Consider the following 14008-nt stretch of genomic DNA (forward strand, 5'->3'; position numbering starts at 1 on the left):
TTTCCATACATTACGCATACGACATGTGATCCGCGGAAGCTCAGTAATATATATATCAATAAAAACACTTCGGTAATTCGTAGGCTTAGTTTGTTTTGCACATTTTGAATGACATTTGAATTTATTTAAATATAATTAATTAAATATTAGGCATTATAGTTACGAAATAAATATTTACAAATCGAAATGTGTTGAACAAAATTCAAGTTTGCTTTTGTAAAAATAAATAAAATTGCACGATAACTAAAATAACACAATTAATATTGTCTTTTGTTTATAGAAATTATACATACATATAAATTATAATTAAACTATTTTAGGGTTGCTGTTTAATTGCAGGGTTTGATTTCGGGTGCTGAGTGTGTCCAAGGATGAAGTATAAATAATTTCGGGTATATCGAATATAATTTAAGTTTAAGATTAACGTTAAAACTTTAGTAACAAACTTTTTAAAAAACAAATTAACAACGCATTACGATATTGGCTAAATTAAATCGAGTTTATTACTTGAGTACATTGCTAAAACGATTTTCATCATTTCCATCGATTTCGGTTTAGATTTTTCTCCATTAACTTTCGCATATTTCGCAAATTGATTATTATGAATAATATTTTGCCAAGCCCGCTACAAATTCTTAGACCTATACATGTTTATAAATAACGATTTTCCATTGGTTTGTACATTTTAAGAATAATTTAATTTAAAATTGTTATTGCTTCTGCTGGATTAGTGTTAATTTAAAATGTAATTTGTATGCGACACTTTTTCAGTTTTCAACATGATGAGGTACAGACAACATTCAGAACTTTATACAACTTCCGCTCAATCACCCTCCTTAATTGGTATTATTGTCTAGATTGTTATTAAATATGATTTACCTGTGCCAGGACCTTGGTTGCTCGAAGTTCGCGTCCCTGCATCAAAACAGAACAACAGTTGCAGAATGACAATTGGACGCTTCGTTGTTCTTACATTGCTTGTGGTCTCTTGGGATTTTCGCTAACTCTTCAGCCAAAAAACTATGTCAATCTCCTAAAACATGTTCTTTTTTCTTGATTAGAGGTAGTAGGTTGATGTCAAGCTAACCTGTCCAAAGTATGCTATTCGAATTGCAAATGAGCAAAGGCTAAACTAAACTGAACTGAATGGCTTAAGCTGCCTATCAAATACTATTTTTAAGTAAATTTAGCTTTATTCTTCTAGATGTTTTTAATTTTGAATGTGTTTAAAAGTCATTGATCTAAGCATTTGTTCTTTTTCTAATTTTTAATATTCACTAACTACGAATAAGCGAAGAGATCAAAAGCAACCAACAACAACGAATAACAAAAGGTGTGTGTATGTCACTGCGTGGCCCATTAAGTATTGCTCTATATATACCACTAATATATAGACTGGAAAATCTCCGAGTTCTGAACGATACTCGGACATTATCCTGGCCCAGCACTGACTCACACACACACAGAGAACGCAGGGAGAGACCATTCAACAGACTATTTAGATCCTTGGAGAAACCAAATGACAGAAAAATATAAGAGTATTGACACTAAATAACAAGAATTTTCATATCACTTGAAAACAATATTTAAGGCTTTTAGTGATTTGAAATCACTTGAAAAGCTGCATAGTATGTAATACACTAAGGCACATTTTCAAGAGTTTTTAAATCCTAGAGACTTCTGTGGCTTTCCCCACTTTTGAAACCCGACCTTATTGTTTTTAGATCTACAAAGTTTTCTAGCATTACTCCTTCTTAAAACTAGGCGGTTTTGGTAAGTATAATGCACTTTTCAAAAAGTCCACAATGTCAAACTCTTGAGAATGTCATTGTGTGGTTTTTGAAAAGTTGGGATTATACCGATTCCGGTTTCGCCAAATCAGTGTGTGATCTTATTTTTCTGTGCTGGGAATGGAATTTCTCCCTGGGAGATGCTACTGGTTGTTCGGCTATAACATAAAGCTCGTGGAGGAGCGTCAGTCACGCCCAATTCTCTTGTGTATCTGTTGATGTTTGAGCAGGTGCGCCTTCTGGCGAAAGGCCTTGGCGCAGACGTCGCAGCGGAAGGGCTTCTCGCCCGTGTGGGTGCGCAAATGCACCTTGATGTTGGACTTGTTGAGGAAGCCCCGATTGCAGATGCTGCACCTGTGCACGGGCTTCTCCTTGCCGAGCAGGCCACTCAGATCGCTGGCACTGAAGCCGCTGGGCGAAATGGCGCTCATTTGGGGCGTGGTGGGTGCTCCACCGCCCTCCCCCTGCTGCTGCTGCTGTTGTTGCTGTTGCTGTTGCTGCTGTTGCTGGTTGGACTTCTTCTGGGATCGGGATCTCTTGGCCTTGGGCGCTCCAGTCCGCATCTCCGAGCCCGTCGTGCTGGCCGTTGTCGTATGCGGATAGTTACCGAGGAGATCCGGCGAACAGAGGCCATTATCCTTGAGGGAGAGGCCCGATACTTGCATGGAATAGCCACCCTGCTGGTGGAGATTCCCCGTCGCCTGATTGTTGGTCGGATTACTCAAGTAGCGCGGATTGATCATCAGACCATTTGGATTGTCCGTGGTGCTGACCACCGAACCGGGTGGACTGCAACTGCTGCTGGTGGCCGCCGCCAGTTCATTGCAGTACGAGGTAGATGTGGGCGCCTGTGGATCTCCCTTGATCCCCGCTCCTTGATTCGCTCCTCCTCCTCCTCCGCCGCCGCCGCCCGAGGAATTGCCGTTTGGCGGGCCATTCTGGAGGCGATTCTGCAGCAGGGGCATGTAGCCGTGGCTCAGTAAACTCTGGAGCGTGGAACTACTGGCATGCATGGGCAGTGGACTGTGTGGCAGGATAAAGTCACCCAGAGAATCCTGCTGTGATACGAGAACCTTGGCCGACTCCTGCTGTATGCAATTCCCGTCGATCCAGGCATCCAGATCCATCCAGCTATCCCGTGTGTCATTGTTGTCATCCTTGTCCAGTTGATTGGGCACCGTGGTGTCCGCAATGGCGGAACCAATGATGGCGGCAATGTCATCAATGGAGTTCATGTCCACATACTCGGTCAGATCTTTGTAGATGCGGACGCCGGAATTGTGCAGGGAATCGGCCACCTGGTCGATGGGCGTTAAGGTGGCTATGCTGGGACCGGCTCCATTGCCATTAGCTCCGGATCCCGAACCGGATCCGTTCATCACACAGCTATCGGCCACGGAGTAAAGCTTAGAATCTAGTTGACTATCGGCGAAGAGCTTCACGTCCGCCAGGCAGGCATCGTTGCCACCACCTCCGCCGCCGCTCCCGCTGAGGACACTTTCTGGTAAGCAGGTGGAGGAGGATACTATGTTGTGCTCATTGGAGTTGTTGGAGTTGCTATTGCTGCCCCCGTTCGATTGCGTGGTGGATGTGGGATTCGATTGGTTCTGCGGGTGATAGGCACTCTGCATGTAGTTATTATTGCTCTCATCCGGCAGCCTCTGGGCAATGGCATGGTAATGGTGGCCGGAGATCCCATTGATGGACAGGTGGCCCGTGTAGCCTGTGAAGGGCGGCAGTGGCTTCAGATCCGACAGCGCATTCAGCGACGAACCGTTCAGCAGCAGATTGTCGAGCACGTCCAGCGAGTTCTTCTGATCCGCATCGCTGGGCAGGGAGTCCAGGTCGTGCTCCAGCAACAGCTTGTGCCCATCGAGCAGATACTGATCCTGGGCGGAGGTCTGGGGCGGTCCCCAGCAGGGACTCATCAGCAGGCTCTCAACTTCCGATTCACTTGGGCCGTTCATGCTGCAAAACTTCATTGTCAGTGGACCCAGGAGATCGAGGCGAATCTTCCGGCGATCCGAGGGTTATCAGATCCTACGCTATCCAAGGGCCAAGTTTTAACTGGAAAGGGGTTAGAGCAAAAATGTAATCTTTAAGTTATATGTGGTATAATTGATTGATAATTAAGATATATAGCTAGGAAATAAGTTATTCGGCTAACAAATAATAACAATGCTAAATATTTTATAGAAACGTGAAAATAATTAATTAGTCTTAATTACGGATGTATCCCAAATTCCTGTGACTACCATTTCAAGTGGAACTTCATTCATCAAAATAAAGCTTGCCCCACTGATTCATTCTTAGATAAAACATCTACCAAATTTCTTTAAGACAAAGAATAATCTTGGATAATAATTAAGCTCATACTAGCTTTCCACTGTGCTGACCCCACCTCTGTATAATTAATATCAGGTTCTTTCCGACTCACCTTCACCTCACCTGCACTTGCTGACAACCTGACCCATCGACCCATCGATCCCGATCCACTGATAGCCCTCACTAATGATTCTTTAATATGAAAATATTAAACAAAAGTCGGGCCCGCCCGTTGACCAAAAATATATCGTTCCACGGGGCTTTCCCACTCCCGCCACTCTTCCAGCCAAATAGAGATTAAGTTAAGACATTCGATAAGCCTTAATGTCCGTAAACTGAAGAAAGAAGCGGCAGTCACATGGGATGCATAGGAAACGAAGAAGAAACGAAAATCGATACCAGAATCGGCCAATAATAATTTCCAACCGGTATTTGGGTCAAAACATTAATAATCAGTTAAATTAGCATATAAATTGGTGGCGAGCGAGTGAGATGGCTATGCCAAGTGGAAAAGAGAACGCATTTGGCTACGAATGTGCGATCGTATTCGATATTTGTATTGCGACGGTGCACGCTTGATTGGAATTGGAACCCAAGTGGAAGTTCTTCAACGGAGCGACATCATATAAAAGACCGACAACGAAAGCACTACAAAAACACACAGGTGTAGACCCAAAAAACTACGAGAAGAAGAAGCAAAATCGGCCCACACTGGCCATCAACAATTAAATACACTGAAAAAATTTTAGGTACGGAAATAATATACTGCTAATTTAAATCGATAGTAAAATAAAATAATGGATAAATTTATATAAATATCAAATTATAAATTTATAAATAAACACTACAGTGAAGACTCAGTAACGCAAAATTTATTTTAAATAATATCAAGTTATAAACCCTTAAGATTTTTTTTAAAGTGTATAAGTTCATTTGGTTAACTAGTTGGAACACAAAACGAAATGAAATGAAAGAAACGGTAAAGCAGCAACACCCCCCTCTTTCTTTTCCCTCCCTCTCTATCAGTCCACCGCCTTTTGTGCATAAACAGTTAACTTGATTTCGAGGCTTGGCCACGAAAAAAGAAGACGAGGGCGAAGAAGAGGCAGAAATCAAAGCTAGACACTGTCCAGCTGCAAAGAGAAAATTTCGCTTTCAACAGGTTGGCGCTGGCAACATTTATAGCCCCATATTGCCGGATCTACAGCAACATGTTGCCAGTTCAGCTAGCATGCGGAAAGAAGAAGACGAAGAAGAAGCAGCAGCAGCAACAACAACAGCGGCTTAGTCGGCGTCGGCGTCAAGCCAGCTAAGCAGGCGCAGCTAAGCGTGGCGGCAGAGAAGCGGCAGAAAAAACTACCGTTACCCGAGAGACGAGAAGAAGAGACCTGCTGACATACTTCCGCGATCGGCAAAACCCGAACGGCATTTGCCGAAGCCCGGCTTCGTTGTCTCCCCCTCTCTATCTCTCCCGCTCTCTCCCTCTCTTTTTGAACTCCCTCTCTCGCTCTGGCACTGTAATAATTGTGGAGTTTTTGGATGCTCACGCTCATTCTCATTACCAACTTTTTGTTGGCACAGTTTCGGGGATTTTCGTTGTTGTTTTTTTAAGCTCGTCTTTGATTTTATGAATTTAAGATTGCAAGCAAGTACACTCAGAATAAAATAATGCACTCACGTTTTCTGAACAACTATGTATTACTTATCAATTTCTCTGAAAATATTTTAAAATTTTTAGAAAATGTAACAAAAATTGTAAATTGCTATTCAAAAGTAATAAAATCTTTTAAAGAAATCAAAATATATTAAATCTTTTTGGGTTTAGTTGCCGAATAATTCAAACTTAAGACTTTAAAAACGGATTTATGATTTATGAAACCAATTGAAACATTGAAAATAATCCCAATAGTGTACTTTGGGGGCGCTAAAAGCCTGAGTGAGCGGGTATTGAAATTGGCGTGAAATATTTTATGGCAAACAAAAACGCCACTCATCCCCATTCCCATTCCGATTCAGATGCCGCATTCTGAATCTGAATCTGAATCAGAGTCTTCTATTGTTATTGTTTGACTGCGCGTCGGATTTTACACATTTTTGTTTGGCCGGCGTTTTATTGTGGCTGCTACATGAGCATTTTGCTTTTAATGAGCCACATTGTAACGGTGTTGTGCTGGTCCGTTTGCATTTGAATGCCCACCATCCCACACTAACGCACACTCACACACACACACACACTTGTTAGACCCCAACACCATCACACGACTTGCGGGGGCGCGCCGCACAATGGGCCCCTATTGTAATTTAGGCTTGTAAATGGTCAGAAGCCCCCACAATGGACAATGTCAGCCAGATGGACAGACAGAGATCGGCTGTGGGGGCATTATAATTACTGCTATGTCAGTCAACCGGGCTAAAAACCTTTAACGGTTATTCCGAACGAATTAGTGCGAATTTTTGACAGCCGAGTGATTTTATGACCTCTCAGCTGTTTTTTATATCCCGTTTAATGTGTTGATGATACTGGGGTTAGATTTCGGGCAATGGCTTAATTATAACTGACAGCTATCTTTTAAATTGTTTCTTAATAAATTAGATAAAATGCGTGTGAAAATAGATTTATTTCTAAAGTACACTTCAGTTTACGGTGAGCAAAATACTAAATAAAACAAAAGACTTAAGACACGAACTTTACATTAGAATAGATAGCAAACAAAATCGAACTACCATACAAAGTAATGCGATTACCATTAAAGAATGAATATGGAAAATAGTTCAGAATGAGTTGGAAAACTATCCACCATTAGCTAAACGATCTGCTTATTCAATATGGTGTAAAATAGCCACAGATAAGCCAGCAAAATTCCTTCACAAATTCCCTGGACAATTGATCGGCCAACTATCTCAGGTCGAAGACAAAAAAATAACTTACTTAACGATCTAACAGGCAACTAAATGTCTGACCCAAGCAATTGACCAGCGAAATGAACTCTAAACTGCATCAACAACACGAACCGAGCAACAGCTGCTGATCAGATGGAAATTGAGTTCTTAACGTTTCCTAGAAAACTCGAACGGAAATTGGTCTTAACCTTTGGCGGCAATCAACTTCCGTTTAAATGTTCGAACACGATGCGGCGTCAAAGGTCAAAACGTTTTGGCCAAAGTCAAGCTGCAAACACTTTCCCCCCTCCCCCCTTCCACGGACCCGAAAATGAAAAGAAAAATCAGGTCGGCATTGGTGTTTTCCGCGGGGCTGCCGCAAGGCGGATCGCTGGAAAAAGCGAATGAAAAATTATTTGATTGCAAAATTTACAACCGCAAGAACAAGAAAAAAATAAACAAAAACAAAAAAAACCGCACGTACCAGCTTCCACCATGAAGGAGAAAAACAAGAGAGAACGCTATAGTCGAGCTCCCCGACTATCTGATACCCGTTACTCAGCTAGTGGAAGGGAGAAGGAGAGTCTTAAACACAGTTTTTGGCGGTTTGTAGGCGTTATAGTGGGCGTGGCAGAAAGTTTTTTGGCAAATCGGTAGAAATTTACAAGACTAATACAAAAATGAAAAAATATCAAAACATTTTTCAAAAGTGTGGGCGTGGCAGTTTTGGGCGGTTTGTGGGCGTTAGAGTGGGCGTGGCAACATGAATCGACCAACTTGCGCTGCTTCTATGTCTCTGGAGTCTGTATGCTTAATCTCAACTTTCTAGCTTTTGTAGTTCCTGAGATCACAGCGTTCATACGGACGGACAGACAGACGGACAGACGGACAGACGGACAGACGGACATGGTCATATCGACTCGGCTATTGGTCCTGATCAAGAATATATATACTTTATATGGTCGGAAACGCTTCCTTCTGCCTGTTACATACTTTTCAACGAATCTAGTATACCCTTTTACTCTACGAGTAACGGGTATAAAAACTTTGACCAAGACCGAGAAGCCGAAAAAAAGCCACGGAAACGTGTGGTCTGCATTGAGGTCGCCATCAGTCATTGAAGGTTTGCGATGCTGTGAGCTTGCCACCGTGCCTCATGCCTCATGCCCCTGCCCCATCTATCTTGGCCCACTCGGATGTGGATGCAACAATTTGCTGGCAGTGAAAAACGAACGAGCCGAGAAGCGAAAGACTCCAGTTGGCTAGTCGGCCGTCTGAATACTCTTGTGCGCTCCTACTTAAGCCATAATAAGCCGATTTAAATTCTATTGGCAGTGCCTGTCTGGGTTATCAACTAGAAATTGGGAGTAAGCTGGTGCTTTTATTTAACATTCTTCAGATAACTGACCTATTTTCCGATAGACAACTGTTCTATGTCGAATTTTTTATTGATATTTACAGCAATACCCATTAAGAAACATCTAACAAAATATACTTTTCTATCAAGGGTGTTTCGGTTAGCAAGAACTGGACTCGGAAAACAGAAAACTGGAAAACCGACTGGCCAAGGCAGCGGTGGGAAACGTGCTTGGTTCTCAATACTCGATGCTGTGCTCTTGGTTCCAGTTCTTCATCTCCTTGGCAGCTGCGCACTTGACCGCACATGTGGCACGTGTGCCATGGTGGGGAATGGCCTAGCTGTGTGAATTGTGGCATGCCCCTTGCGGACCCCGCCGGAATGACTAACTAACCCACAGACAGACGGGGAGCCAATGCCAAGCCCATCTGCAGACTGGTCAGCAAATAGGCGCAGCACTTCGCCACAGACGCTATCAAAATCTTGTTTTCTCAAGTGGACAGAGAAAGAAATTTGGAGTTGAACTAAAGTTCACTGTTACTCATATTTCAGCATTTAGTTGTAATGGAAAAATACAATTTTATAAATTTTTTTCCAACTCCCCAAGGTTTTGAGCAGACCACTTTAGTCCTTTTTTTGTCAGTGCATATGGAGGAGCATGGCCGAGAGACTTGAGGACTTTAGCAAATGGGTGGGCGTTGTTGCCTGATAGCTGTCTATCTGCACAAGAATTATGTTGTTCGAAGTGTAAATTAGGTTTAAATTAACTACTCTCGATGAGATGGAGAAAATGAGAAATTGATGTTGTGGCTTGCTCTACATAATTTTTCGAAAACCCGTTTGAGATAACAAAATGTTTTTCAATTTTATAAATGTTCGAAATTCTTTGTCGATATAAACAGGTTCTTCGTTCTGCTTTACCCCTACTCCAGATATTCTTGCATCTCTCGTTCCACACATCTGTTTAATCTTTCATTAAACTGTTGTGGTTTTATCGTTGGCTGTTTGTTTGGGCCATGAATGAACTTGTGGCACACCAATTTGCTCTGGTCGGCACTTGACTCGCCTCGACATAACTTCCCGGGCATCCAGGTCTGGTCTGGTCGGGAACTACAACTGCCGTTAGCTTCCACGGGCTCCACTCCCTTTTTGTGGCCAACATGTGTCCAACAAGCCAGATGACAAGTTGGCGATGGCGATAGCGATGGCGATGGCAATGGCCACGACGATGGCGATAAGGCCGCTCTGAAAGGCCAGCAGGAAGGCTTGGCTTGGCTTGGCTTGGCTTGGCTTGGCATGGCCTGACTTGGCGATAATTTAATGACCGAGGCTGTATACGAGTACGAGATGTACTGGAACTGGCACTCTGCATTGGTAGAGTGGACCCTCCACGCAGCGGATCCAAATCCACTCCCTGGAGGCCCAGCAACAACTATGCAAATTTTTGTGTAGTTTTTATGATGCTTAACTATTTTTAGTCGCCGCTCTTTTTGTTGTTATTTAAATGCGAACCGCCGCAGTGTGTGTGCGTGTCCGAGACTCTATTATTATTATTATTATTTTTTGTTCGTGGGTTCGCTGTGGTCATCCGAGAGCAGCTGAAGGCAACAACCATAACAACAACCACATGGACAGCATGTCTGGCAAGTCCCAAAAAGCATTGCCCAGGTCAGCGAACTTTTTTCTCTCCGCTGGCTTTTGTGAATAATATTTGCGTAGTTTATTCCATTTGTAGTTGTATTCCTTTTCGATCTGCAGCTAAATGTGCAAATTAAACATAAAAGTATTGGGATGGGGAGACTCCTTGGCAGTTAGCGGGTTAAAAATATTTCTGAACTCATACATATGTACATACATATTCGCCAAATTATTTGATCATCTTTAGATGTTTAGTAATGATCGCCTAATGACTGAAGTTGATTGGGCGGTTTAAGCTGAGAAATATTCGCAGACAAAAGTCCCCTTTTTTTATACAGTTCATAATATGTTGATAAATGTATTATAAATCTTTTAAATTCATAACTCACGTAACCTTTCGTGTCATCTTAATATATAATATATTTTAGTTCTCTTCATCTGAGATGGTGGAAAATTTAAAATAACCCCAAACAACAATTAAGCAAACCCCAAATACTTTAGTTCCACCTAAAAAAATTCTCATTTCCCGAATCAGTGCATCAAGTTAAAGCGATACCTTAATTATAAGAAAGCTCATGGCTAAGCCAAGCTCAAAAACTTAATTTCGTTACAATTCTTGTAATTGATATGTTATGCTCGCCTTCTCATTTTCTGGCTTCACGGGAAAAGGCTTCCCTAACTCAGCCAGCACACCTCTTAATTAAAGATCGAATCGCAGCCGATTGTGAGCTCAATTTTGAAATTCAATTAAAACCGAATAAGAAAAAGAGGAAAATCTGAGCGAGAAAGATATGGAAGCAGCAACGAAAATCTTTAACCCAAAATGCAACTTAATGCTCAGCGAATTTGTTACGCTCATTGACGACGGCAGACAGCTGAAAGAGTTGGTGTTGATCTTCGTGTTGTTGCCGGGCCTATTCCATGTACCAGATCACTCTGGCTTACACTGAGAAGAAATCGGGAAACAACTATAAGTGATGTGGTATCAACCGGATATCCGACAATACAGTTGTTTTTAATATACATATATGAAATAAATTGATGTGAAGATTTAGGAAGAATAAAACAATAACGCTAAACTTGAATATTTTCCAAGTCATTTTGTATATTTACCTAAAAAAAAAAGAAAAGTTTGGCTGCTTAAAGATATAAATCATATTAATATAGCTATTCTGTTTAAACACCAAACATTATTTGGTCTTCACAACTTGTGCCACAATATTTTCCGCAGTGCATCTCTATCTCGCCCGCTTTGCTTTGTTTTTGGGGGAACTGCCGCTTGCCGAATGAGTAAGCGTAATTTTGCGTCATCTAACGGTACAAACAGCCGCTACTGTTGTTGTTGCTGGTGTTTTTTAATTTTTTTTTTTTTTTTGGCTGGCATTGCCATTCCGTTCTTACCAGCCGATTGTTGTTGTATTTTAGACCATTTTTGTCAGACAAACAAACGGTTGTATGGTTTATTTTTAGCCCGTCCAACGGCTTGGCAACAGTAGCCGTCTTCCCTCCCCCCGCTGCCGTGACCCCCCGAAAGCTTCCCCTTCCCTTTTACCAAAAATATAAAAAACGCTTAAGTGCTAGCTGTAAAACGAAGAGGGAAGAGGAGGAGCACTGCTTCTTACTTCCGACTGCAGTGGGGAAGTTCGTTTTGAGGTCGCCTAAAGACGCTTAATTGTTTTGGGATCATTATTTTTTCCAGCTTGTGAATTTTGGCTGCACATTGCGCATACGTCACGTGGGAAGAACCGGATTGAATGCGGAAAAAGCGTAAAATCCAATCAACCTAAAGGTTTGTGGTGGAATCTTGGAAGAGCAGACTACTTCTTTATGTTTTCTAATAATAACAAGTAAAATTTTAAATTGTTTAAAAAAAAGTAAGTAACTAAAGAATTAAATAATGCAGAGTTTCTCAAAGTTTGTTAAATCAACAGGCAGAGTTTCTCAAAGTTTGCTAAATTATTTTTCAGTGCCAAATCCTATTGTTTACAAAAGAAGTTCATAAATCTTAAACTTTTATTCATCATGAGATCACAATGTGCTTATTCACCTGAATGGCATGGAACAATCCAGGCCTATAAAAACTCGTACCTAACACATTTGTATGAACATTGAATTTAAGTATTGAGGCTGTTCCTTAGCCAAGAATTTAGTATCTTAGTTAGAGAGTTAGTTAATGAGAACATACTTCTGCAATAGTTTCTTCACCTCAAAGAACGAACTCAGCGCCAAAATCCGTTCCCACTTCTAATTAGCATTGTATCCATCTCGGGATGCCTTGTCACTGCCCATTAGTGGGATGTGAATTTCACAATTGTCATAAGTGGAGCCCTACGGGTGCTACCCCTCGTTCCTTAGCCCCCCGCCCCCTCACGATCCACCTGCCCGTCTATAGGCCGTCTATTTGTATTTCATAACAGGTGAGTAATATACGAACATATCGGAAACGAATTCGGTCAATGACTTTTGCCTGATTTGTTTATAAGCCAGAACTGAGAATATTCTTCTTATTTGCGGGGCCGTTGACTTGAGGAATTTCGGTTTGTTTGGTTTTGCATTGGCTTTGGCTTTGGCTTTGGTATATTGGGGTAGAATATTCATTGCTTACTTACTGTTACGAAATTGCAGCTTCAGCTGATAGACATTTTGAAAAATATACTCAAAAAATGATCAACGTTCTGTGTTTGTTGTTTTCTGGAGCTTTCTGCTTAAGTTTTGCTTTGCGGTAATCCGTGTTCAATTATATAATAATCCTTGGGGGTTGTAATTTAAAAATCCTTATTAGGTTGTCGTTTATATATTAAATTTTAATCATTTATGTTTAATATTTAGATAGATTCAAAGCATTTAAGATAGTGGAAGATGGCAAACACCAAATAAGGATAAATAATAAAAGCCAACACCGAAAAATAAATTGAGGGTAAAAAATAAAAATAATATTTTTGTATACTCACAAAAACAATGGGAGGAAGACATAAAACTATGCAAAAAATGCAAAAAATGCAAAAAATAATGAACGGGTAGTAGTACGAGTAGATTGTTTATTATGTGTGGGATATAGATATGAATTGCAGCACTGCAATCTGGGATGATAGTTCCGTAGTGGATAGTGGTTTAATTTAGATTGCTTTCCAATATTCTTGGTTTTTATTTGATCTTTTGCAGTATGTACAATGAACCAGCGCAACAATTTCCGGGTTAAAATATTTACAACAGTGTTTTTTTAGAAGGATTTTGCATATGTATTTCGTGTTTTTTGTTTTGAATTTTAACTTTTTGTTTGGCGTATTTCCTTTTTATTGCACTGTTTTCTTTTTATTCACTTTTAGCACTTTGTTGGGGATTTTAGTAGTTGGATTTGTAATGTATTTGACAATTTCTTTAGCTCTTTGTCAACCATTTTCACAATTTATTAGCCGCATTTTAGCTCAATTAAAATTTTGCGTTTTTATTCACTTCTCTTTGCGAATTTTCTTTCTTTTGTATTTTTGCTGTGCGTTTGTTCTAATTTCTGTTGCTTGCTCTTTCCATTATTGCCACTTCACATGTTCGCCACTGTATCTGTATCTCAATCTGTATCTCTATCTGTGTGGATGTCTGCGAAGAGATGGAAGAAGTCCACGTCCACAATCAAATCGAACCGAACCGCGAAAAAACGCAGACACTGGGTGCGCACAAATCCGCAGACGTCAACGGTAGAAAGCCAACTGTGCGCAGGCGCAACACGAAAAGAAATTTCCAAGCCGTTGCCGTTGCCGTTGCCGCAGATACAAAGATACAAATCACGTTCGGGTTTGAGTCGGGTTTGAGAGAATCGCAACATGTTCGAAGCGCGAGCCTCGGCTCCAACGCGAGTTCAAAGTCAGGGCTAAGTTTGTTTATGTTGCTTAAATGTCGGCAAAAGCGGCAGATTTTTTGTGTTTTAGGAATTGTATCAGTTGCTATGAAACTTTTAATGCTTGACTATTGTAAAAATCTTAAATCAAGAGCTTGATTTATAAGTTTCATTGCTTAAAATATG

At 41.1% G+C, this 14008-nt stretch overlaps 1 protein-coding gene across 2 annotated transcripts; it reads right to left on the reverse strand.

The window, feature by feature from the left end:
* Window positions 1–1754: 1754 nt before the first annotated feature.
* On the reverse strand, window positions 1755–12961 carry LOC120454528 (ichor). 2 transcript variants are annotated; one of them, XM_039639899.1, is made up of 2 exons: window positions 12942–12961; window positions 1755–3857 (listed from the first exon to the last, which is right to left on the reverse strand). In XM_039639899.1, the coding sequence occupies exon 2, from the start codon at window positions 3770–3772 to the stop codon at window positions 1976–1978; it is 1797 nt and encodes a 598-aa protein (XP_039495833.1). In that variant the 5' UTR covers window positions 3773–3857; window positions 12942–12961; the 3' UTR covers window positions 1755–1975. The 2 variants fall into 2 exon arrangements, with proteins under 2 accessions (XP_039495833.1, XP_039495832.1); XM_039639898.1 differs by lacking the exon at window positions 12942–12961 and adding an exon at window positions 12600–12731.
* Between the last annotated feature and the right edge of the window lie 1047 nt (window positions 12962–14008).

Source organism: Drosophila santomea, chromosome 3R (assembly GCF_016746245.2).
Source record: "Drosophila santomea strain STO CAGO 1482 chromosome 3R, Prin_Dsan_1.1, whole genome shotgun sequence".
In the NCBI taxonomy this organism is placed as follows: Eukaryota; Metazoa; Arthropoda; class Insecta; order Diptera; family Drosophilidae; genus Drosophila; species Drosophila santomea.